This window comes from Caretta caretta, chromosome 1 (assembly GCF_965140235.1).
Source record: "Caretta caretta isolate rCarCar2 chromosome 1, rCarCar1.hap1, whole genome shotgun sequence".
NCBI lineage: Eukaryota > Metazoa > Chordata > Testudines > Cheloniidae > Caretta > Caretta caretta.
Window position 1 is genome coordinate 202,072,599 of NC_134206.1, and position 26,102 is coordinate 202,098,700.

The 26,102-nt window shown below is 46.5% G+C and overlaps 1 protein-coding gene across 1 annotated transcript; it reads right to left on the bottom strand.

Annotated features, from left to right (window-relative positions):
• Nucleotides 1-985: 985 nt before the first annotated feature.
• DRD3 (dopamine receptor D3) lies at nucleotides 986-25,710 on the bottom strand. The gene is made up of 7 exons (XM_048818034.2): nucleotides 25,208-25,710; nucleotides 20,083-20,370; nucleotides 11,322-11,434; nucleotides 9,107-9,249; nucleotides 8,389-8,585; nucleotides 6,998-7,337; nucleotides 986-5,307 (listed from the first exon to the last, which is right to left on the bottom strand). Exons 2-7 carry the CDS (start codon nucleotides 20,350-20,352, stop codon nucleotides 5,111-5,113), a joined length of 1,260 nt encoding a protein of 419 aa, XP_048673991.2. The 5' UTR covers nucleotides 20,353-20,370; nucleotides 25,208-25,710; the 3' UTR covers nucleotides 986-5,110.
• Nucleotides 25,711-26,102: the final 392 nt, after the last annotated feature.

Sequence of the window (26,102 nt, forward strand, 5' to 3'; positions counted from 1 at the left end):
ACATAGAACAATTGAGGTTGGTGCCTCTAGGCACTACCATAATGCAAATAATAGAGGTTTCAGAAGGGCAGCAAACTTCTCAGAGCATTAGCAGCAAGACAAGCTAGAGCAGAGGTGGGCAAATTACAGCCCATGGGCCACATCCAACCCGCAGGACCGTCCTGCCCAGCCCCTGAGCTCCTGGCCCTGGAGGCTAGCCCCTGGCCCCTCCCCTGTTGTCCCCCCTTCCCCACAGCCATGCCGCCATGCAGCGCAATGCTCTGGGCAGCGGGGCTGCAGAGCCCAGCCTGACCCGGTGCTCTCTGCTGCGTGGCTGCCTGTCTTGGTGCAGCCACGCTGCCAGTCACCGGTGCTCCAGAAAGCACGGTAAGGGGGCAGGAAGCGGGGGGCGGGGAGGGTTGGATAGAGGGCAGGGGAGTTCAGGGGGTGGGCAGGGGCGTGGATGAGGTCGGGGCGGTCAGAGGGCGGGGAACGGGGGTTGAATGGAGGCAGGGGTCCTGGGGGGGCAGTCAGGAAGGAGAGGAGGGGTTGGATGGGGTGGCGGGGGGCCATCAGGGGACAGGGAGCAGGGGGGGTGGATGGGGCAAGGGTCATGGGGGGGCAGTCAGGAAGGAGGGGGGGTTGAATGGGGTAGTGGGGGGCAGTTAGGGGCGAGCAGTCCAGGGACGGTCAGGGAAAAGGGGTGGTTGGATGGGGCAGAGGTCCCAGGGGGGCAGTTAGGAAGGGTGGGGGTTAGATGGGGCGGGAGTCCTGGGGGGGCTGTCAGGGGGTGAGAAGTGAGGGAGTGTAGGATAGGCGGCGGGGGCTGGGCCATGCCTGGCTGTTTGGGGAGGCACAGCCTCCCCTAACTGGCCCTCCATATAATTTCAGAAACCCAATGCGGCCCTCAGGCCAAAAAGTTTGCCTGCCCCTGAGCTATATGCTAAATTCCCGCCCCACCCCCCAAATGTTCCACTTATTGAACACACTCTGTATGATGGTTTGTGTTGCCCTGAGACACTAGCCAGGTGAAAGAATTACACGATGGGCTTGTCTTAGCACAGATCAGAAAAAACATTTGCCACATTTTTCAAAGTACAAATATTACTATATGATGGTACTAGTGTTTAGAGCACAGACTGATTTCCAGCTATGTTACTGATCTACTGTATGACACTGGGCAAATCTTTTCTTCTCTGTGCCTCCTGTTCCCATTTTGTAAAAAGGGGGTAACGATGCCATCCTCACAGGGTGTTGGGAGGCCAGTCATCACTTAATGTTTGTAAAGCATTTTGTGTACTGCAGATGAAGGGTGTTATAGAAGTGCCAATACTATACCAAGCGACAACCTGCAGCTGCAAGCTTGCTTTGCATCATTCTATTTGATTGATGCAGTTTCCAGGGCACCTTCCCAAGCAAACAGTCCCAAGGATGCCAATTGCTAGCATCCAAAATGATATTAATAGATCTCAGCTATATAGCCCAGAAACTAAGGAGAATGTTTAGCCTTTATGCTAAAGAGAAAGGAAGCACTTCCCAAAGGAGCTGTGGCATGGGCAAGGGCATGAATAGATTGACAGCTTCAGATGACAAGTGTGTGGGTAACAACACATCAAAGTCTGAGCTTGGGAGCAAGACAAGAGACTGAGCTGGAGCCACTGATGTATTTGGCTTTGTCATAAATATAAGGGGAAGGCTAACCACCTTTAAATCCCTTCTGGCCAGAGGGAAAACCCTTTCACCTGTAAAGGTTAAGAAGCTAAGGTAACCTCGCTGGCACCTGACCAAAATGACCAATGAGGAGACAAGATACTTTCAAAGCTGGGGGGGGGATAAAGGGTTCTCTCTGTCTGTGTGTTGCCTTTGCTGGGACCAGAGCAGGAATGCAGGTCAGAACTCCTGTAAAGGGCTAATAAGGAATCTAGTTAGATATGCGTTAGATTCTGTTTTGTTTAAATGGCTTATAAAATAAGCTGTGCAGGATGGAATGTATATTCCGGTTTTTGTGTCTTTTTGTAACTTAAGGTTTTGCCTAGAGGGATTCTCTATGTTTTGAATCTTATTACCCTGTAAGGTATTTACCATCCTGATTTTACAGAGGTGATTCTTTTACTTTTTCTTCAATTAAAATTCTTCTTTTAAGAACCTGATTGCTTTTTCCTTGTTCTTAAGATCCAAGGGTTTGGGTCTGTGTTCACCTATGCAAATTGGTGAGGATTTTTATTAAGCCTTCCCCAGGAAAGGGGGTGTAGGGTTTGGGAGGATTTTGGAGGAAAGACGTTTCCAAGCGGGCTCTTTCCCGGTTATGTATTTGTTAGACGCTTGGTGGTGGCAGCAATAAAGTCCAGGGGCAAAAGGTAAAATAGTTTGTACCTTGGGGAAGTTTTAACCTAAGCTGGTAAAAATAAGCTTAGGGGGGTTTTCATGCAGGTCCCCACATCTGTACCCTAGAGTTCAGAGTGGAGAAGGAATCTTGACAGGCTTAATATTGTACAATGAGAGAATCTGAAAGAAATGTCTTGAGATCAGCCAGGGAAGGGCTTCTTGTGAAAGGAGACAAGCTTTAGATGCCTTGGCTCTTGAGATGGGGCCCATGCTGCACAGGACTGATGTGATCAACCTATACTGTGCTTCAGAGCAACCATTGCATTCAGAAATTACAAGGGATAAATATCCACCAAGAAGGGAAGGGAGTGTAATGATTGCTTATTCCAGGCCAGGACTTAGGGAGATCCTGTGTGGTGACACAAGGCAGCACAGGCTGTGTCAGTCTGGGAGCAAGAGAATCAGGGAATCACAGGGTCCGCCTGCATCCAGCAGCCTCAGTAAAGAATCCTTCTATTCTATCTTTACAATTGAGTCACCACTCTTCCCTACCACCAGGGACACTACGGGGCAGTTGCCATAGCTGTGTGCACTTGAAGATTATAACATCAGTAAAAACAAAGCTAAGCACTTACTCAAGCTGTGTTCTTGTGAGGAACAGCAGTGAGAATAGAGCAGTCAAAGAGGTCAGAGACTAGTAGGAGAAATCCTTCCACAGTGGTCACCTTCCTGCACCCGCGTCTCTTTCTAGCTATTGGTTCTTTATAGCAGCTAGGCAGCAAGAAGGCCACTCATGGCAGAAGACAGAAATATGTGGCTGGATAGTGGAATCACAACCAATACCACTGGCTTAATGGCCCTAAGAGATGAGAGCATATACAGTAGATCATTAGTTGTCAATTTGTTGCTGATCCTTGGGTTAGGAGGAAAGGCAACGTTATACATATGGTAACCTGGTGAGCTTCTGCTGACACAATCTAATTTACTAATACAAATCTCACCAAGGGAACAATAACTCCCCCTGCATGAAGTATCAACACAACAGACTCTATGCAAGCTAGATTATGCTGGCATCATCAAAACTGATTCTAAAATTACTTAATTTTAGGCACAGTCACGTGAGTTTATATATAACAAACAACAACAAGGTACCAGCAGCAAAGAGGCTGTGTGAAGTGAATGTTATCACTGCTAGGAGTGAAAGAACAACCTAAGCGTTGAAACCGACAGGCAGGTCTTAGGACCAGATCCTCAGCTGATGTAGATGGGCATAGCGCTAGTGACTTCCGTGGAGCTAGGCTGATTTACACCAGCAGAGGATCTGGCCCCTGATCTGGTTTAATGGCTTATTCTATCCACCCTGTCTAGGTTTTCATACTACACTGCTCTGTAATATCTGAGTGCTTGGATTGTGGTCTTTTAGTTACTCAAACTGAACTGATTGTAGAGGGCAACCCCTCGATGGAGACAACAGGGGAACACTTGTTCCTCTGTACATTATTTACTAGCTCACTTACTTAGTCTCATCAGTAGATTTGTGGGGAGCAATTTCTCTCTTGTTCTTATACACCCCAGTGGGCACATTCCTGACATCTCATCAAGAAGACAGTACAAACACACCCGCTATTAGCAATATGTTTTCCACAGTGAGAGAAACCAGCAACAAAAGGATGACTAACTTCTTAAAGCATATGCACGGAGGCAGTCAGAGGTGTGAGTGCAGCGCATGTAGACAGACCCAGATGAGCTTTAATCTAGCTAGTACTCATGCTAGCCACAGTAACACCAGCTTCAGTGCAGGTTGTACAAGCCCATGCAGGACCCTGGGTATTTACTTGTGCAGCCAGTGCATACTTAGGTTCATATGGCCACAACTTCACTACTATTGGTACTCATGTTAGCTAGAGGCTCATCTACACAAACATTTTGTTCGTGGCAAGCTGGGCTGTGAATCTACCTAATGCTAGCCTGCCATAGACAAACTTGACTGTGTGGATCCTGCTGACATGCATTAATAGTTCATTAATATGCTTTGATCTAATCCCAGCTCATCAGTAGGGTCCCTCTGTACAGTTAGCCCATGGGAGGCTTGTGTGGGATAGTGTCGCACCCTATCTTGCTGCAAATGAAATGTGTGTGTAGATAAACCGTAGATTAAAGCTAGTTTGGGTACGTTTACACGTGCTGGAAATACACCTCCCATCACAGTGTAGACAGACCTAAGACTCCCATGTGTCTCCTGTATTCCTAAAGGCTAGAGATGCCTGAGAACTCTTAATGTGGATACACTGCTGTGATTCATGTTCAAGTGTGTGCTTGTGTTTGAATTGGAGAGCCACTGAGGTGTGTGCTGCTTCTTTGGCTCTCCATCTCCCCAGAACCTGTAGCTGTGCTTTTGAGGAAACCTTAAGCATTTAAGGGAATCCAAGTGGGAGCTTTGTGATTCAGTGAATGAAGCCAGCCAAACTTGGCCCGCTCCCATTTGTTTTGCACTGGGCAGTGTATATGCTCTGCACTCCAGAGCCAGAGCACCTGACCTGCTGAAGTGTGTGGGGTCAGGCTGCACTCTAGTGGCTACAGCTTGCAGGGGATAGAAACCCTGATATGGCAACAGCCAATGGAGATTCTTCTTTAGCTGAAGTGTTTGGGACTTGTGGGACAGAAGATCCTGAGCTTTCTCCCCGTTGATGGCTGAGAGCGTCTATCCATGTGGCCTCTCGCTATGGAACTATCTCGTTAGGCTTCTGCCTGCAACATCCTCTTGGGTTTACTATTAAATCAAGCCTTCGTCCTTCCAGCCCCGCTGTCAGCAGCACAAGATCTTGAGGAAAGCTTTGCGGAACTCAGTGTTAAAGGTCGTGTAGATGATGGGGTTGAGAGCGCTGTTTACATAACCAAGCCATGTGGTGGTACTGTAGAGCTCTGGGGTTATGTGACAAGCCTGGCAGTGAGTGTTCAGGATGTGGGTCATGAAGAACGGCAGCCAGCAGACTATGAATGTCCCTAGGGTTTAAAGGAGAGACGAGAGAACATACTGACTTTGGATTAACGCTGTTGCTCAGGGCTAAACTCTGCCCCACTTATACCCATGCCAGACTGGGTTCTTCTGCCAGAAGTGTGACTGGGCAAGTCACCTCACCTCACCATGCCTCAGTTTCCCCTTTTGTAAAGTGAGGTTCATATCACCCACCACAGTCATGTTTCCTGCATGCACATGTTCACCAACTCAGGCTCGTTCCTGCTCTTTAAGACACATGTAACTCAATAAACTACAGAAACCGATAGAGAGGTGTGATCTTATTTACAGAGAGAGGGGCATCATCCTAATCTCCACTACTGGGAGATTGACACTGCTGCAATCGAGGCAGCAGGGATTGATTTAGCATGTATAGTGAAGACCCACTAAATCAGTAGAGTGCTCGGTGATCAACAGGGTTGCCAACCCTCCTGGTTTCGTCAGGAGTCTCCCAGAATCAGGTTTGATCTTCCATAGGCTACTGCAGCCAAACTGGGAGATTTTAGGCACTAAAACTCCAGCGGGGCTAAGGAGGCTCCCTGCCTGCCTTGGCTCCGCACCGCTCCTGGAAGCGGTCGGCATCTCCCTGCGGCCCCTGGGGGTCTCCGTATGCTGCCCCTGCCCAAGCGCTGGTTCCACAGCTCCTATTGGCTGGGAACTATGGCCAATGGGAGCTGCGGGGGCGGTGCCTGCAGGTGGGGGCAGCGCACAGAGACCCTCTTGCTGCCCCCCCCCACCTAATAGCCGCTGCCAGAGCGATGTGCCGGTCGCTTTTGGAAACCGTCTGAGATAAGCGCCACCTGGCCAGAGCCTGCACCCTGGTTCCCCTCCCCCAGCCCTGAGCCCCCTCCCACAGTCACACTCCCTCCTAGAGCCTGCACCCCTCACCCTCCCCACTCTCCCGCACCTCCTCCTGCACCCAAACTCCCTCCCAGTGCCTGCACCCCCTCCTGCACCCAACCCCCTGCCCCAGCCTGGTGAAAGTGAGTGAGGGTGGGGGAGAACAAATTACAGAGGGAGGGGAGGATGGAGTGAGCAGGGGTCAGGGCCTGGAAGAAGGGGCATGGCTGTGGCCTCAGGAAAGGGGTGGGGCAGGGGTGGGGAAAGGGTGTTTGGGTTTGTGTGATTAGACTGTTGGCAACCCTACCCAGTACTCCAGCTCTCTGAGAAGAGTAAGGGAAGTCAACTGGAGAGTGTCTCCTGTCAACTCAGCACAGTGTAGACGCTGCAGTAAGTTGACCTAAGCTACGTCGACTCCAGCTATGTTATTCACGTAGCTGGAGTAGCGTAACTTAGGTCAACTTACCCCAGAGGGAAGACAAGCCCTAAGGGACTTTTCTTATTGACCTACACCTGGGGTGGTGGTGGTCAAAAATAAGTGATAGCTCAAAAGATTCACAGTACAGAGGGGCACCCAAAAGTTGAGATGATTATCAGAACTTTTAAGTCTCTCTTCCTTGTCCCTTAACATTTCCTTCTGTGGAAGAAGAGATCTTTCTGAATTCAGTAGAGCTACAATGATTCACACCAGCTGGGGCTCTCAGTTACAAAAGTCCCTTATATCACTTTATGCTAGTATTCTGAATTTCAATAGCATCTTACATGTGGAGATCTCAAAGCACTTTCCAAACACTTAGCCTCACAGTGAGATGGTTAAGCAGAATGCTTCTCACTCACCCAGAACGATAGCCAGCATTTGTGTGGCCTTCCTCTCTCTCAGCTGTACTGTCCGGGGCTGCTGGTGCACTAGCTTCAAAGAGGTCAAGGTTTTGCCATTGCTGAGTTTATGCACCTCCAAGTTCTGTTCCCTGCTTCTTCTCTCCTCTTTTAGCTCATTTCCATTGGTCCCGGTCCTGGGGAAGGAAGCTTGGTGGCAGAAGCTGCAGTACGGCTGCAGGTCAGAGGGGGTCAGCAGCTTCTTTTCAGGGGAAAGCTCTTGGATTGGGGATTTTAGCTGCAGACGGGATGAGAGGGGGTCTTGGTGCCCATGGTGCAAAGTTTCCTTCTCTTTGTGCTCCTGAAATGGAGGAATCCACAGAAATGTCAGGAAATAGGGTGAACAATGCAGTTTGCCAAAGCAAGTGTAAAGCGGGACTCAAGGGAACTCTTGTTCCCTTTCAGCAGCAAGGAGTAGGCCTGAATCAACGCCCAGGATGCAAATTCACCCAAACTTTGGGTAGGTTCCAGATCCATTATTGGAGCTGGAGCTGAACTTTGCACCTGACCCCTATCTCACAGTGGGATGACCTAGAACCCTGCATTTCTACTTTGCACTAAGGCCCAGAACCTCAAAGGTGTTCAGGCTCCTAACTTGTATTAATATCAGTGGAAGCTAGGAGTCTAAATTCCTTTGAGGACCTGTGCCCTAGCTCTATCTTTAACTGGATGAACAAGAGCCCTGGATGTGAACCTTCCATTTCCCAGCCGCCCGACTTTGGAGTATATTTGTGCTTAATGGTATTCCCTGCCTCCCCTTATGCATATTTTCCAGTGTAGCATTATTGTGAGGAAACCTCACACGTTAATTCAATATTGTGGAGCCACATATGGAGCAGAGCAAGCAGAATTCTGTAGCTGTTTGACCCTTTGTGAGGAGAGCTTTAACAGTTTGCAATCCCTGAGGCTCTGATAATTAAAAATATCCATAAAAATGAAAGAAAAAAAAAAGCCAGAATGCTGTAGGGTCATTCTGTCACAGCTCTGAAGAAGCACTGATTTAGGCCTTGCCCTTCTCTGCTGTGATGGTCTTAGAGAGTGGAGATACGGATACAAGCTCCAGAACAGTATCCCCTTGTTTGAGGACCAGACAAGGCTTTGGTTGGAGCCCCTATTCCAGGGGTGTTTCTGCGGAGCAACAGGAGGTATTTTTCTTCCTCCACACCTAGCACTGAATGCCTTGACTTGCAACACCCCCCCAGACTGGGGAGCAAGAGTCAAACCCGGGTTTCCTATGTATTGATGGAAACTGCTAAGCAATAAGCTCCCCAGGCTCAGTTTAAGGGATGGTAGTGGAGGCAGAGAATGCTCTGGCATTTGGTGAGTTCAGACTGCTTTCATGTGGATCTTACTTTCTGTGTGTAACAGGCTTTGATGCTGATGCTATGGCTGCCCTGCCTGGAGAGGCTTCGTTTCCTCTGTCTCTGCTTCAGCACAAAATAAATCCGGACATAAAGCAGCAAGGTGACCATGAAGGGAAGGTAGAAGGATACCACCGAAGAATAGATGACAAAATCAGGGTTGGATATGGAACAGACACTAGGATCCCCTGGAGAAAGAGAGAGAGAGAAAGAGAGCGGGAATGGTTAGACTTCTATGGACTTCAGGAACTACAAGCATGTTTTGCTGCACATCAAGGTGAACCAAAGTGTTGCTCATGAGCCAAATGTGGCCTGTGTTTAATGCAGCCGAGGACTATGTCATAGAGGTGCAACTCCAGAGATATAGGCCAGCATGCCAAGTTACATTTCGGCCTATCTGTCTGTTTGTCTCTACTCATCACAGTGGTATGTGAGTGCCTCCACTTTCTGGGTAGTCTAGGCTGAGCTGGTCAAGCACAGACCAATGCACTAGAACAGCAGCAGGTCAATGTCAGACTGGAGAGTGCCCTCAAATATAGGGCCTCCTTGTGAATTGAACCCTTTCCCCGCTTTAGATGCAGGATTTGTAGTTCTCAGCAGCTGCCTCTGACAGTTAGACTTTGTAGGCCACGTTTGGCCATTGGGCCAACTTTGGGCACCCCCATTTCTAATCGTGCTCAGGCACTCCTGCTCTGGAAATTGCTGTTACCTGTGGTATTGAAGCCAAACAGGAGGGGGCAGGACACAGCAAATGCCAACATCCAGACCATCACGATCATAATGGAAACCCTCCTGCAGGAGCTCTTCCCTGTGCCATACTGATACTGAACTGGCATCGCCACTGCTGTGTACCTGCGAAAGGAACCAGCTCCAAAGAGAGAGGGAGGAGGAAGAAAGGCGTGGAAAGGAGACAGTGATCAAAACAAAAGAGAGAGTGAAAGAGAGAGAGAAAGGGCCCAGGTTTGACAGGGATGAGCGAAGGCAGCGTGAGAATGGGAGACAGGGAATATGATAGTGAAAGTAGTGGATATAAGAGAGAGGGAGAGAACCAGGAGATTGAATAATTAGAGCAAGGATTTGCAATGGTGGTAAGCAGGGTGGGAAAGGGAACAAGAGAAACAACAGAGAAGCAGACTGTCACTTATCATCCCTAAGGTTAATGATGAACAGCTGATATTGCCCCAGTGGTGAGGCAGAAGGCTAGAATGAAGGCTACCAGCTCTGGATGCCATGAGATCTGGGGAAGATGACAGATATGGCTGGAAACTCAGGGCATGAGCCAACTCATTGATCCTGTCATTCAAATCAGTGGAAAGGCTCCCACTAACTTCAGTGGGCTTTGGACTAGGCCCTCTGTGAGGCTTGCTTTGCACAGTTTCCTCTGAATCATGGTAAAAGGAGAATGGCAGGATGTGTTTCTCCCCCAGTCTCCCAACCCCCAGGGACTTCAGCCCCCTAAAGCTGCACCTTCTGAGGTCTGTGCCGAGTTTTGTGGCCATCCCTATCACCACCACACACAGACATTGTCATAAATATAAAGGGAAGGGTAAACACCTTTAAATCCCTCCTGGCCAGAGGAAAAATCCTTTCACCTTAAAGGGTTAAGAAGCTAAGATAACCTCGCTGGCACTTGACCAAAATGACCAATGAGGAGACAAGATACTTTCAAAGCTGGAGAGGGTGGGGGGGGGAACAAAGGGTTCGCTCTGTCTGTGTGATGCTTTTGCCGGGACCAGAGCAAGAATGCAGGTCAGAACGCCTGTAAAGAGTTAGTAAGCAATCTAGTTAGATATGCGTTAGATTCTGTTTTGTTTAAATGGCTGATAAAATAAGCCGTGCTGGATGGAATGTATATTCCGGTTTTTGTGTCTTTTTGTAACTTAAGGTTTTGCCTAGAGGGATTCTCTGTGTTTTGAATCTGATTACCCTGTAAGGTATTTACCATCCTGATTTTACAGAGGTGATTCTTTTACTTTTTCTTTAATTAAAATTCTCTTTTAAGAACCTGATTGCTTTTTCCTTGTTCTTAAGATCCAAGGGTTTGGGTCTGTGTTCACCTATGCAAATTGGTGAGGATTTTTATCAAGCCTTCCCCAGGAAAGGGGGTGTCGTGCTTGGGGGAATATTTTGGGGGGGAGACGTTTCCAAGTGGGCACTTCCCCTGTTCTTTGTGTAACATTTGGGTGGTGGCAGCGTTTAACCTAAGCTGGTAAGAATAAGCTTAGGGGGTCTTTCATGCAAGTCCCCACATCTGTACCCTAGAGTTCAGAGTGGGGAAGGAACCTTGACAGACATTCACTGGAACTTGATTTAAACACTAATCCCTTCAGTCCCACAATGTTACCAGTCATCTGCTCCACTTCAGGGTGTGTTAAAACTATGGCAAGGCTGGAGAGCACATCAAGATAGTTTTTCTCTCTTTTAAGCTGTGTTTAGTAAAACCTCACAGGTGAGACTTTCAAAGACAAAGGGAACTTAAGCGCCCACTCCCATTGAAAGTCAGTGGGAGTTAGAGGCCTAATTCACTTTTGTACTTTTGAAAATCTTCCCCTCTATTATCAAGGCCTGGAAAACCACCCCATGAACACTTTCCTTGTATGATGTGCGTCTTTGCCCCACCCTCTGTTTCTCTGCCTTTTTATAGCATAAGCTCTTTCTGGCAGGGACTGTGCCATCTTCCGTGTTTGTACAGCACCTAGCACATGGGAGGCACGACTGTAGCAACAACAATACTAGTCATAATGATGATGGTGGCTGGAGGCTTTCAAGAAGGACTGGATTCTCCCAGATGATCTGCTTTACCTTTGGCATTTAGACAAGTTATTTGTACCCAACCATTGTGCAAGCAGGCCCAGCCTGCTGTCCCTTCCATCCTCAGTCCCGAGACCTACCCCTAGCTTCATGCTAATCTCCTTGGCTCCTACCTGTCAATGCTGATAGCACAGAGGTTTAAAATGCTGGCTGTGCACATCATCACATCCATAGTGACAAAGATGTCGCAGCAGACGCGGCTGAAATTCCAGACTCCTCCAGTCACCTGAGCATCAATTTCAAAATATTAGCCTTGTTTCACACTGGATACCAATGCATTGCACGTCTATTTGTCCTTCCATCTGAGGATATCAAAATGACTGTGTGAACATTAATGATGCATTATTATGCCTTTTTTATAGAGGGGGAAACTGAGGCATGTAGTGTTTAAGCAATTTGCCCAAAATCATACAGTAGTAGGTCAAGAATAGAACCAGGAGTCCTGATTCCCATTCCACTGCTTTGTGTGCGCTGCAAGGGGATGAAGGTGAGAAAATTAGGAGAAAACAGCCCCTACCCCAACATTTTAGCATGAAGACTGCCACAGAAACTGAATTACAACTAATGTAATACACAGTTCCTCTGTTTAAGGAAAATCACAGACAAAACAAATACAAAATGAGTGGCTAAGAATGTTTCTCAGCTTGGCTTCTGGAATTATTCCAGAGCCAATGAACTGGGAAATTGACTCTGTTGCCCAGGGATTTTGCATATTCATATGACGCACAGATCCTTCTCCAGAATCTTGTCTGAAATCTTATTTCACTTGTTCTAAAGGAGGGCCTGAGCTGCCAACTTTGAATATTAGATCTGGATCCAAACTTTCCCAAAATTCACACGGTCGTGAAATTTGGGGGTTTGGTTTGCACCCATTTATAGTTTCCTTTCATTTACATTTAAAATGTAATGTAAAATATATAGAATAATGTCATGGAGGCGTCCAGTGACGGATAAATCACATGCTCAGCCCAACTGTCAGATTTTAGTGAGGACTTTTTCAAATTCTGCACACGCTCAGATCAACACTCTGGCATGTAAATGCCTGGTATACCTAGCTAAGCTCCAGTGTGGAGGCCCAACTGCAAAATTGTAATGTCCTCTTTAAGTGCTAGTGTTGGGAAGTTGAATCTACAGGAGATGCTTTGGGAATTCTGAACACACCAAGGGTCATATGTGATCACCTCCTAGATTATTAGTTACTGAAGAATAGACCATAGCTCCTTGGACTGTTCATTCCCTCTAGATTTCTAATAAAGACTCAATGTTGCTGACTCACCTCTGACACTGATGCCAGGCTAGAATTCCACTGGCTAGGTCGTAAAGCACCAAGGATCATTAAGCTGTTCAGAGCACTTGATGAATTGTCCATTACAGGACCTCTAATAAATTTGTTGCTAGTGCTGGTGAAAAGTGTTAGAGTGACAGCCACGGAGACAGAATGCTTGTTTTTAATCCACAGAAAATCAAGGGCAGCAGAAAGGATTGCTTCCCCCAACCTTTCCACCCCGCAGAAATAGTGGAGGAAAAAGCTGCTTCGAATGAGGGAATTTGTCCTACTTTTTTACTTAGGATCACAGCTCATGGTTTCAATGGGCTCCTCACCTGCTTCACTGCAGTGGCAGCAGCAATGACCAAGAGCACTTGGTCAGGGTGTTGCGACCTTTCCTTTCAGATGTGGATCTCGCCACAGTGATCCCTGCCATTTTTCCCTCCAGACTGGATCATTGCAATGTGCTCTACACCTGAAAACCATTCGGACCCGTCAGCTGAGTGCAGAATGTGGCTGCCAGCTTGTTGAATTGGGGCTTCTCATAGAGACCGTATTACCCATGTGCTCCGTGATCTGCACTGGCTCCCAGTTCATTTCTGGGGGCAGTTTGATGTGTTGGCTTTAAGCAATAAATCCCTAAAGAGGATGGGTGCTGGTTATTGCAGCAGCTGCCTCCCTCCCTGGGTGATACCACGGCAGCTGTGATCAGCAGAAGTGCTCAGACTTACTGTCCCCTCATTGACAAGGAAGGGGCCTGGAGGGGGGAGGGGTGCTTGACTCCAGAAGTAATTTTCTTTGCTGTTCCACAGGAGTCTGAAATTGTTGAAATTGGGGATTGGGGTGTGGGAGAAGGCTCTAGGCTGGGGCAGGGGGTTCGGGTATGGGGGGGTGAGGGCTCAGGCTGGGGGTGTGGGCTCTGGGGTGGGGCTGGGGATGAGGGGTTTGGGGTGCAGGAAGGGGCTCAGGGCTGAGGTAGGGTGTTGGGGGGGTCTGGGGTGCTGGCACCCAGTTTGGATGCAGGAAGGGACTCCGGGCTGGGGCAGGGGGTTGGGATGCGGGAGAGGGTTTGGGATGTGGGGGTCCCAGCGATGTTTACCGCAGCTCCTGGAAGCAGCTGCCAGGTGCCTGAAGCCCCTAGGCACAGGGCGGTTCCGCGCGCTGTCCTCGCACCCTCAGACGCCACCCCCACATCTCCCATTGGTTGCAGTTCCTGGCCAATGGGAGCTGCAGAGCTGGCACTAGGGGTGGGGGCAGTACACAGAGCATCGCTGGCCACCTATGTGTCTAGGGGCTTCAGGGACCTAGTGGCCGCTTCCGGGAGCCTGCCTTAGCCTGGGGCCCTACTGCGCTGCCAACCGGACTTTTAACGGCCCGGTTGGTGGTGTTGACTGGAGCCACCAGGGTCCCTTGTTGACCAGGCATTCCAGTCAAAAACTGGATGCCTGGCAACCCTAGCTCGTACCAGTCCCCTAGCACTAGCTTCCCTGTTCTGGATATCAGTTTCGGAGGGCCAGGATTTTTTTCTCTCTCTCTCTCTCTCTCACACACACACCCTATCCGCCCCCATCTGCTAATGAATCTGGTCTCCTGATTGGTTGAAGACTCCAGCAGGCACTTTCTTAACACCTGTAGCAAGGCCTGGTCTCTGGCTGTTCAGTACAGTTCCATGCTTGCAGCTGTGTTTCTGGTCTTGATCTTGCCTACTCCTTGCTCTTTGTAGTTAGTTCCTGCTCCTGCTCCGGTTCTGACTCTTGCCCCCTGCTTCCTGGCTCTGGCTTGTTCCCTGGACTGGGTAATTTGGTTCCTCATTTGGGTTCTGGTCACTAGGCCTGATCATCCCTATTCAGCCATTTGGCCAGCCTCCTGTCCTGACCATTAGGTAAGGCTGCCGACAGCATGTTTCTTAACACACATGCCTCTCTCCATGCTGGCAAAGGGGGGCCTTCAAAAAAATAAAACCAAATTCATTTTTTGAAATGAAAACGTTACCTCTGGAAGCATATTATGTCTGTAACAAACATCTCTGATTCCCAGCTATGGGATGGCCTGAGGTCTTGCTCTCAGCTCCTGCTGCCATAGTGATCTGTGTAGGAGGAGAGAAACCAGAAAGAAGCCTCCCTTCCATAAACTAAGTATAATCAGAGGTGCAGAGTGAGCTAGTGCCGGGGTCTAATTTTATCCTCCCGAGGGAAAACCTGTGGGGAGGAGTAAGGAGGAATCCAAATTCTTATTTCAGGCGGTTGGATTTGCCCTCCTTTTGCAGAAGAACTGGGGGAGTTCAGCTTCCAAACTCTGCAGATTTCCTGGGATCCAAGTGGATCCTGGACATCAACCAGACATTTGCACTGGCTCCTTGCAACCTACGCCAGCTTCCTGAGAGTATGGCTTCAAGGACTCCTCAACAGACAGCTGCTTCCCCATAAGGGGATGCATCACAGCAGAGAGCGGCTCTGCAAGAAAACTAATGCAGTATCTGAGTGTAATAATTTTCCTCCTCATTTCCTGTGGGGTAAGTGGGGAATGATGGGCTCCCTCTCTTATCCCCAGTCTGCATCCAGCCTTTCTGGACCTACAGAAAGTGATGAATGAGGTCTGGAGCAGAGCGTGATGGTGTCATGAAAGTGGCTTCCTACCACACCATGGGCAACCAAGTTGTAGAATTCCTCACATCAGGAACACTCATGCAAGGTCAGTTAGTAAGTGGTACTGTTATTAATTTCAGCTTCTAAGGCAACAGGCAGTGTGGAAAGTGCAGAAAGCAAATGAGGAGGCAATTCTCTGAAATGAGACCACTCTGCTGCTGCTTAATGTTTTTAATTCCTGTAAACTATGTGCTTGAGTGAATGAAGCATTCAGCATCTGTTCAGCTCCCCTTCCTGGTCCTACTGCTCAGTATCTGAAATGCTTGTTGTTATTCATTAGTTACTGTTTATTTCATGCCAGCATTCCCAGAGATGTGCAAAATGTGGTGATATATTGTGCTATCTGGTGCTTTTCTTGAAAGCTAAGATTCTCACCTAATCATGTGTCTCCTGGAGACACATGATTAGGTGAGAATCTTAATTTTTATTTTATTTCTTTTAAATGAAAGCTAGGTTTCTAGCCCTCATGGCTGTGGAGAAAAGCTTGAAAACCTGAACCATAAAGGCTATGACACTAGAAAACAAAGGCCCTACAAGTTATTTTTATAAATCTAAATTTGTAAACCCATGTTATGATATTTTGAGACCAACGTCATGACTTTTTGAATGTGTGAAGCTGACAATACTGAAATTTTTGCAAGAGAATCACAAAAAGGGCATCTGGCTTCATAGTTTGATGCAAACACAAAACTCATTACAAGTTCGTCATAAGGTCTGTGGTGCTTCAAGAACCTTTCACCAGAAGTTGGAGTCAGGAGGTTGCATCAAAGCCAGGTGCAGAGGACACAGCTCATGTATGTCAAATGTGGTAGCTTACAAAGTCCTGGGCTCATTAGTGCATGAAAATCTGGGAATATGAACCACTGGAAGTGATACTGAAGAAAATTTTGGCAGAAAATGCTCTGAAGTGAAACCTCTCAGGGTTACACATTCAGACTAGACTGACTACATACTGAGTCTTAGCATATAGAAAAGGGATGTTTGTCAGATCAAAATGATGGGTTGAAATCTGTTCTCATTTGCCCCAGTCAGCACTTCTAAATATGGAGTAACTCTATTGAAGTCAGTGGAATTACTCAATATTTGTCCCAGGGTAGCTGAGATCCGAATTTGACGTAGATTATTACAGTTGAAAAATTTTTATAGACCTAATTTGCCTTTTGCTATTTTTGATCTTTCTTTTCTTCTTCTATTCCGTTTAGCTTTGTTAATGAAACTAGAACTTGTCAGTTTGCCTTTCTGGTTCTCATATTGTAGTTGGGATACTTATATGACCTTCCTAGTGCCTTTCATCTGAGGATCTCAAAGCATTTCATAACTATTTTACTAAATTAATCCTCGCAACCACCCTTGTGAATTAAGTGGGTTTTAACTCCATTTCACATATGGTGAACCTGAAACATAGACAGATGGGGTGGCAGGCTTCTGAGATCACCCACTGAGTCAGTGACATTGCTGGGAATAGAGCCCATGGGTGAAATCCTGGCAAAACTCCTCTTGACTTCAGATTTCTTGACTGCTAGTCCTGTGCTTTATCCACAAGATCAATGTTATGTTTAGCTTTTCCACCACTGTTGGAAATATTGCCAGTGAAAGGTATCGGATTGGCAGCCATGGAGACTCAAAAAAGGTAGAAATGATAAATGAAAAAACATTAAAATGTGACAGTCTCAAACACATCTTGAATAATAGGATTATAGTCTTCATTCCACTGAGCCCCTTTTGAAAATGTACAAAACGAAATATGGCCACCTGCAGATTTTAAAAGTTGTGTCTGGGCACTGATGCCACACCTAGGAGTCCAGGAGCAATGATGACCCACGTGAAAACATGAGGTTGAGAGTCACTTTGGCTGAAAGCTATGGTGGACTTGACGGTCTACTTCATTGTGCTTCTCACTGTCCATTAGCATTGTCTCTCTTATTCAAACGTGGCTTCCGCCACCTGGCTTCCCTCCAGATCTCAAACTCTGCCAGACACTGGTGGTGGCTACCGTCTAGGTCTGAAGAAAAGGTGCTAGGTATCACTAGCATTCTGATGTTGCAGCCCATGTTCTGCATTGACTTTACAGAGATGTAAGGAAAGAAAGAGAGAGGCCACCAGGGGGATAAGCAGTTGCCCACCCCCCTCCTCTGAGATGTCAGACAATTCCATCCACCCCTGTGGAGATGGAATTTGCAGCCACTCATGTCAACAGCAGCTCATGATCAAATATTTTTTTGAAAGATCTGTGGTAGCAGTAGCCATAAAGGGGACTAGGCTTCACTCACTTCCCTCAGGAAATCATCAGTCACTGTGATGAATGGGTGTTTTTGTGCCAAGAAACCTGACTGGTTGGGTTCCAAGACTTTGAAGCTATAAGATGATGCCATGGTTGGCCTGCTAGCACCATCTCAATCTTTCTCAGAAAGGGATGGCTATTGGCTCAGTGACATTTGGCAAGGACATTAGGGTCCAGAGTTCATTTCTTGGACAGGGTCCAGGCCAGATTGTGTGAAGGTTGCCTATCAAAATGTTAACAAAGTGCTTTGGGATAGCAAATGACTTGTAAATGTAAAGCCTTCAACCACCTTTGGTTGTACCGTAAATTATGAGATGGATGGCAGCAGGCTTCAGATGTGTCTTGGAAAACATGGACCCTGGAAATAACTATTTTACATGATTTTGGATATTGGTGTGAATTATTGAGTCTTCTCTGGGAATGATTGGTCACTGCACTATTAGACGAAACACAGCAGACTCACCATCATACTAAAGAATGATGCTCACAGGTGAGAGACTGCAGCTAATAGGTGGGATCACCTATTCTACAAACAATGGGAAAAATCCACCTTCTGTACTCTGAGTTTCTCACCTTTGTATTACTAGATGCATAGGAAGTGCTGTGTAATGGTCAGAGTAGTGGACTGGGACTTAGGACTCCTGGGTTCTCTTCCTGACTGGCTCCTGATTCTCTGTTTTCCTTTGGGTAAGGCACTTTAGGGGTTAAAAGGTTTTTGCTGCTACAAAGTGGACCACCTTCCCATTCTTAAGCTGTGGCCCAAAGCTGCATGGAGATGGAATTTGCACCACAATGTTCCTCAGTTTCCTGGTCCATAAAATGTAGATAATAAGAGGATTAATGAACTCATTGATGCTTACAGACCACTTTTCATTCTAGGATCTCAAGATATTGTAGATGTAAAGTGTTGTTGGTGTGACATGAGGATAGTTTTCTAACAGCATTTGTCTTTCACTATTAAAATTCCATTCACTCCAGTCTCTCCTTCCTGAGTATTTTTATTTTCTTTATTCCTTACCTTTTCTCATTTTGCCCCTCATTTTTTGCCTCCTTTCTATCTTTGTTTGCTTTCTCCTCTTGAGGTCATAGATCTGACACCTTAGTACTAGATATTCCTTATGTTAGCTGTGGGGTAGTTCTACGTAGATTTTTCTGTGTTTTGCTACTGACTTAATTAGGAATGTGATGTGGCATGCAATATGGTATTCTTTCATTTCTGATCCACTATGATGTCATAAATAATAATCAGTGTCACTATTCATATCACCTATGAATAGAACAGGTCCTTCATTTCTCTTCAGGGTGATTCTGCAATGGATGTCAGTTTAGGAGAATGACCCAGATAACATAAAGGAAACATTAATGGAATAACAGTCTCCAAAGCCTTTGTAGGTTTAACCAGGCTTACTGACTGTAATCGATGCGCATTAGCTACAGTTGTTACATATCTCAGTGGGTTTCTCTGAACTTGTGCAAAAATAGCTTTAACAAGCCCCATGTAATAAACCTTCACTGATTTCCATCAATAAAAATGACCAAGCCAGGAGTGGCCCTACAGTTAGTGTTCTACACTGCTGTGTGGGGAAACTTGAATTTTAGGGTCATATTCTCCATTGCTCTGCACCACCTGTAGTCATTTACACCCATGCAAAGTCAAAAGGTACAACCTTCTACCCACTTAGCACTGGTGTATTTGACCGCATTGGATGCAGGGCAATGGAGAGTCAGGCTCCCTGTCTCTCTTTCTCTGTGCCAGCAGGGCTTGAAAATTATTGCCAGGGACTGGCCTAACACCATTAGTGCTTTGGTACACTTTGTACTCCTGTGGGAATTCTGCACACAATAATTTTAAATTCTGCAAAATTCTGCATAGTTTATTTGTCAAAATAACACTATATAATCACACCCATTTCAATTATTTTGGTAATTTATTTCAAAATACCTATCCACAACTATGTGTGTAACAACAGACACAAAAGAAATTCCTCCACGAGTACATAGTTAACGAAACCCCTACAACAACCCAGTTCCTGTTTCCCTGCTCCCAGAGCCTAGTGGGGGCGGGGGGCATACACAGATCCCAGCTGCAGTACTCCCCAGCCCAGACAGTTGCACCCCACCCCCTCTAGAGCCCAGGGACCCAGAGGGAGAAACAGCCTGATGCTGGTCCCGGGGTTGTGTGGAGTTTCCTGTGTGACACCACCTTCCTTCAGGGTGTGCTGAGAACTGCAGCTGCCAGGAAGCCTCCGCTCCCTCCCCCTCCTCCCAGCAGTGTCTTCTACTTGTGAGCTGAGCTATGCTCTGCCAAGTCTAGCAGCCCCTAGTGGCAGCCAACAGCTCTGCAGCCCATTTCTGTGGAGGAAAAAGGAAATCCTGTGCAAAAAATATTAACTTTTGTGCAAAGTCTGCATGTGGAGAGGTGCAGAATTTCCCCAGGAATAACTTTGTAGGAGGCCTGGATTCAACTTTTTTCTTCTGGCCTTCTGCTGCTTAGAGCAGCAAAAGGAGAGACCAGTCTGGGCAGTAGGCTCAGCTTGTGGAAGTATAGCAATGGGGAATGCTCAACAGTGACACTGCTGGCTGATTCAGGAGTGGCCTTCCTGTGCTCTGAATGTGTCTCATTCATGTATAAATGCCACAAGGCATTGTTGCTCTTTAAACATGGCCTAAGATGTACTCACCTCCAGGTATACCACCCACGGCATCACCAGTGTGGCCACCAGCAAGTCTGCCACGGCCAGGCTCACCACCAGGTAATTCGTTGTGGTCTGCAAGGTGCGCTCTCTTAGCACCGCCAGGCAGACCAGCACATTCCCAAAGATGATGGCCAAAATCAGGGTGCAATAACAGAGGGCGTAGTAGGCATGGGAGTGTGGCAGGCCCGGCTCTGTTGAGTTCTCTTGCCCATGTGTGACTGAGGTAGTAGTGTTGACTCTAGTGAAGAGCGCCATTGGGAGGCAGGTGGAGAGCTGAAAAGAGACACAGAGCAACTCTAGTAAGCAATAGCTTCGGCTGTGACCTGCATCTTTCATCCAAATTATTTCACTGCTCTCTACAGGCTGTGAGCCAGATCCTGAAGCCTTTATTCAGGAGAGGCTCTTAAAGCCAGTGAGAGGTTTGCCTAAGTACAAACAGAGTAAAGGATTCAGGATTTTTAATCTATTTATGTATCTAATGCACATTTCCTCTGTCAATGAAATGCAGCCATGTGGAGTTGGGCAGCTGTTTAGCAATGTACAACAACGCTGCACAATTGTGTAAGAGAGTTAGTGGAAAACACCATCCAACTGAGAGAGCAGAGGAAGTCCAGAAGGGCAGAATTGTAGTTACCTGAACTAGAATTTGGGCAGAACCCTGAAGCTAGCCTCTCTTCTTTTGCAAAAACTGCTATGGACTTCTTAATAACTGCATGTGATCAAGATTTTGGTTGTATAGTTTGGCCGAACAATGACACCTCCAATATCAGGAGCACCCTACAGTCATATTTGGCCTTAGGTTCAGTACTAACTCAGAAGGCAAGCTGAGAAGTCAGCCCTCAACTCTGTTTCAGCTGTTGCAGGTCTCAGCCTCTGAGCACTGTGTTTTTCACTACAGCAGGCATGATCTGTATTCAACAGAACAAGAGAGAGTCACCATTATTGAATCACCATTACCATTTTCTGCAGTACTTCTCTGCTGAAGAAGGTATCCCATCCAATTACTGATCAGGTCCAATTGTGTTTTAGCTTGTAGGCTTATTACTTTTTATTGTGGCACTGATACTGTGCATTGCCCTTTCTAAACGCAGTAGAAGGAGCAATCCTTGCACTAGGAGCTCAGCTGATAGACTCACCACTCAAGGTAACTGGGCAGGAGCCAAATTCAAGGGGCTTCAAATTGTTCTCTTATGAGGCAGCTGCAATCATCCTCAACAAACATACTTTTCTCCATTTACAGTACTTAGATAGATGACTTATTTTAATATGTTCCAGATGTATTAAGCCTGCTGTCCCAGTGTCCCACTCTGTGACATTTAACTCATTTGCTTACTTTAATTATTTTGCTAATGCCCCCATCACTGAAGCATCTGGGCACATGTTTCTTAAAAGCACTGCACAGGACTGTCCTGGAGGCGCTGCAAATGTTAGCCCTGTTCCACCCAACCTGTCTAAATGAAACCTCCCCTGTAATAATTGAGACTTGTGCAAATGCTTGACCAGAAACTCTGTCATAAACAATAAGTGGACAGATGGCTAGATTGCCAGTGGACAGAAATCCACATAATTTAAACGAGCATTAACTGCTCCCCTCCTTGACAATCTCATCAGAGAGGCTAAAGGCTGGATGGGCCATGGAAACTGAAGTCCTCTCTCTTCCCTAAATGTGGGTCCCCCAGGCGGGGGATGAGACCTATTAGCTATGGGGTGTGAAGGAAGCTTAGCCTGCTTCTGTCTATGCCGCACCACCTGTGGAGATGCATAGAGGTGCTCAGATACTTCAGTGCTGGCCTTGGAATAAGAATCAGTATAGAATAGAATCCAGTCTCCAGTGCTGATGAGTCAGCACTTTCCACCAGCAAGAAATTGATATTTTTTAAAAAAACAAAGCAATCAAAGTTAATGGAGCTTTTCCACATCTTGCACAAGGTTGCATGTGAGTTTATGCTGGTCCTGATTTAAAGAAGACCAGCTAGAGCTATGCCCAGCCATGATCCATTCTGTGATATCTCTTATGGCAGAGCACTTCTGGTACTGTAAATGCTGTGCTGAACGCCTAGCAATCAATCAGCATTTATTCTCTTAAACTATGTAATACCAACTCTTTCACCTAAAGAAGAGGCTGTGCTAAGGATCTACACCTCTGATAAGCAAGCTCCATGTCTTAACTACGTGGTTGGTGAACAAGCCAAAGGACCAATACAATTTTAATGAAAAGCTAAACAAAACTGTATTGGAAACCTGTTTTTCTCCTAGAGCTAAATTGCTATTCTAGTCTTTCCCCTTCCAGCTTTGGATGACAATCCTGACTTGCTACCTCTGCCTGAGATTTCAGTCCCAGGCCCCAGACAGCTTTGCCAGTGACCCTCAATCCTGTCCTGGGACTCCCCCGCACTGCCCTTCTATTCCTGGACTCCCCACGCGCAGCTCTATGAATGCACCTCAGTCCTGACCTGTAACACCCATCTGCTATTCTAGTCCTTGGCTCCCCATACTGCTTTGATAGCATACCTCACTCCTGATCTGCAGCTTTCCCTGCTATTCCAGTCCTGTGCCCACCCTCCAGCTCTACTAAATGGAGTGATCAATGGCTCCATGTCTAGTTGGCAGCCGGTATCAAGTGGAGTGCCCCAAGGGTCGGTCCTGGGGCCATTTTGTTCAATATCTTCATAAATGATCTGGAGGATGGTGTGGATTGCACTCTCAGCAAATTTGCGGATGATACTAAACTAGGAGGAGTGGTAGATACGCTGGAAGGCAGGGATAGGATACAGAGGGACCTAGACAAATTGGAGGATTAGGCCAAAAGAAATCTGATGAGGTTCAACAAGGATAAGTGCAGGGCCCTGCACTTAGGACGGAAGAACCCAATGCACCGCTACAGACTAGGAACCGAATGGCTAGGCAGTAGTTCTGCGGAAAAGGACCTAAGGGTGACAGTGGACGAGAAGCTGGATATGAGTCAACAGTGTGCCCTTGTTGCCAAGAAGGCCAATGGCATTTTGGGCTGTATAAGTAGGGGCATATCCAGCAGATCGAGGGATGTGATCGTTCCCCTCTATTTGACATTGGTGAGGCCTCATCTGGAGTACTGTGTCCAGTTTTGGGCCCCGTACTACAAGAAGGATGTGGATAAATTGGAGAGAGTCCAGCGAAGGGCAACACAAATGATTAGGGGTCTGGAACACATGACTTATGAGGAGAGGCTGAGGGAACTGGGATTGTTTAGTCTGTGGAAGAGAAGAATGAGGGGGGATTTCATAGCTGCTTTCAACTACCTGAGAGGTGGTTCCAAAGAGGATGGTTCTAGACTATTCTCAGTGGTAGAAGATGACAGGACAAGGAGTAATGGTCTCAAGTTGCAGTGGGGGAGGTTTAGGTTGGATATTAGGAAAAACTTTTTCACTAGGAGGGTGGTGAAACACTGGAATGCGTTACCTAGGGAGCTGGTAGAATCTCCTTCCTTAGAAGTTTTTAAGGTCAGGCTTGACAAAGCCCTGGTTGGGATGATTTAATTGGGGATTGATCCTGCTCTGAGCAGGGGGTTGGACTAGATGACCTCCTGAGGTCCCTTCCAACCCTGATATTCTATGATTCTATGAAATGTGTCTCCATCCTGACCTGCAGCACCTCTTACTATTCCATCCCAGAGTCCATCTTGAGTAGACTCCCTACTATAAATCATGCCAAATTATGCTATAGTTTGTAGTGCGTACAAATGGACAAATATCAACTAGGGACTCATTATATAGGATTAGTCATTTTCTCCATGCACATGCATACAACTGCTCTGTATGGTAAAGGAAGCTCCCACAGTGCGCAGGCAAAAAGGACAGCTGTGCTATCTCCTGTAGGGAGATAGCACAGCTGGAGAGTGGACAAACCTCACATGTCCAAGGTCCAAAGCTACAAGAATGTACAGAGAGTTACATCAAATCAAGAAAGCAGCAAACAGTCTTAAAGAAACAGAGCTCCGATGTACCCAGCAAAATAAGGGCAAGCTGAGAATTCAGCCCTCAACTCTATTTCAGCTGTTGCACATCTCAGCCTCTGAGCACTGTGTGTTTCTCTCATTCTGTTGAGTACAGATCATGCCTGCTGTAGTGAGTCTGGTTAAAGGGACAACTGATCAGAGGAGAGTTGATCCATTGCTAGTTTTGATCCTGTCCTATTCTGTTCCCCATTGCTATCTTTTGGGATACTTCAGTCTGGAGAAGCAGCAACAACTTTGTGAATCTCTTTCCCTATCAGCTCCCCCTTTCTCCCCATCTCTCTCCTTGCTCTCAGACCAGGTAGGCATTCACATTCAAGGACAAAAACACCAAGATGACCTGGAAGTGGCAGACCTTAGAAGCAGAGTTTTAAAAATCCATAGCCCATCAAGGCATTTGTACCTTAATATCAGACTCCATGTGCTGCAGGTGCTGCTGCTCTGTGTGTGTGTGTGTGTGTGTTTGTGTTTAAATCAAATGCACACAGTGGAAGTAAAGCCTAACTGCTGTGAAAACTAGGACACTAAATAAAGTCAATATCTCACCTCATGCATGTTTTTTTAAATGTCATCAATAAAGACAATGCATACAATTCCCATTTTGATTAGCATTTCTCTGTTGGAGAATAATCTTTCTTGTCTGGAAACCTGTCTCCTTTGAAATATATGGTGCTGTAAAAAGAAAAGTCTTTTTCTGTCAGAGATTTCTAAGTTAGCTCACTGCAGCATTAAAATGAAGGAATCTAAAGTAAAAGAGCCTCAAAATTACAGGAACCTAGGAGGGAAAAAATATCAACTTACTTCTGACTCCAAGCTTCCTTTTTTCCGGTCCCTTTTTAATGCCTTGTAAGTGTGAAAGAGGTGAGAGAACCTCAGAAAATCCAAATGAATTTATTTGGGAAAAGAAAAATAAGAAGAAAGAAAAGGTCGATGCCCCCCAAACACTCAGACACAAAGGAGAGGATTTTTTTCAGACCAGATTGTAGGTTGAGAGCAATGTTTTTGGTGCAATAATTCATTTTTCTTTTGGACTGAGTGTATTCTTAGAGCCTTGCAGAAACTGTAAGCCAGATCTTCACAGACACAATTAAGAAACAACAGAGAGAAATAATGACTTACCCTCAGTCTGATTGTGTTCCTGAAGAATGTTAAGCTGAATATCTAAGCCCCTGCAGCTGCTTGGAGCTGACAAGACATGCCTGAGGAAGGCAAACTTTGCCCTTCTCAGGGCACAGAAATGGAGCAAACGATGGGAGAAACAAATTGCCCGTGTTCGACTCCAAAGTGAAGTCTGTGCTATGAATGTTCCTCAGGCGCCCCATCACATCTTACTTTGTGCCTTGGAGCTGATTTTAGAACCGTATGTTCCCTTGATGATTTTGGGAGGGTCTCTGAGGGCTATTGTGGACCAGCTGCTCCAAGTCTTCATCCTTGATGCCAACAAGATAAAAGGTGGAAGGTTCCCTCTGTTCTTCTGTCCTCTTTTTTTTTTCCTTCTCTCTTCCCTCACTGTCTCTTCCCTTCAGTATAGACAGTTTCACAATTTTTCTGTGTCCCATACATCTAATTCTACATCATCTCATTGTCTTTCATTTGACATCACTTCTCTTTATCTCGCTCTTTCACTCACACCCTCCTCTCTCTCTCTCTCTCGTGCTCCGATATTGCTATAGCAGCTGGTCCATCTTTGTCGTCGTCCTCCCCTTTTGTTGGTATGAGTTTTTGCAGCACAAGTTGAGATGCAAGACAGGATTGGTGACTGCAAACCATAAATATACAATAAGGCTTTCTAGGGGGAAAAAAGCAGTTAAAAGGAGAAGGTTTTAATAGGTTAAGTCTCAGCTCAGACTGCTTGGAATCATAGGTTAAAATTCTGGGCTCAGGCTCAGATCCAGTCAGGCTTAAAAGTTGAGCAGGGCCATATCCGCTCTTCATCCTTCTGAGTGTCATTCAATTTACTTTGCTTGGGTTTTCCTGCTGAGAATTCAGACTGAGGCCCTCTGCAGAGACTTTA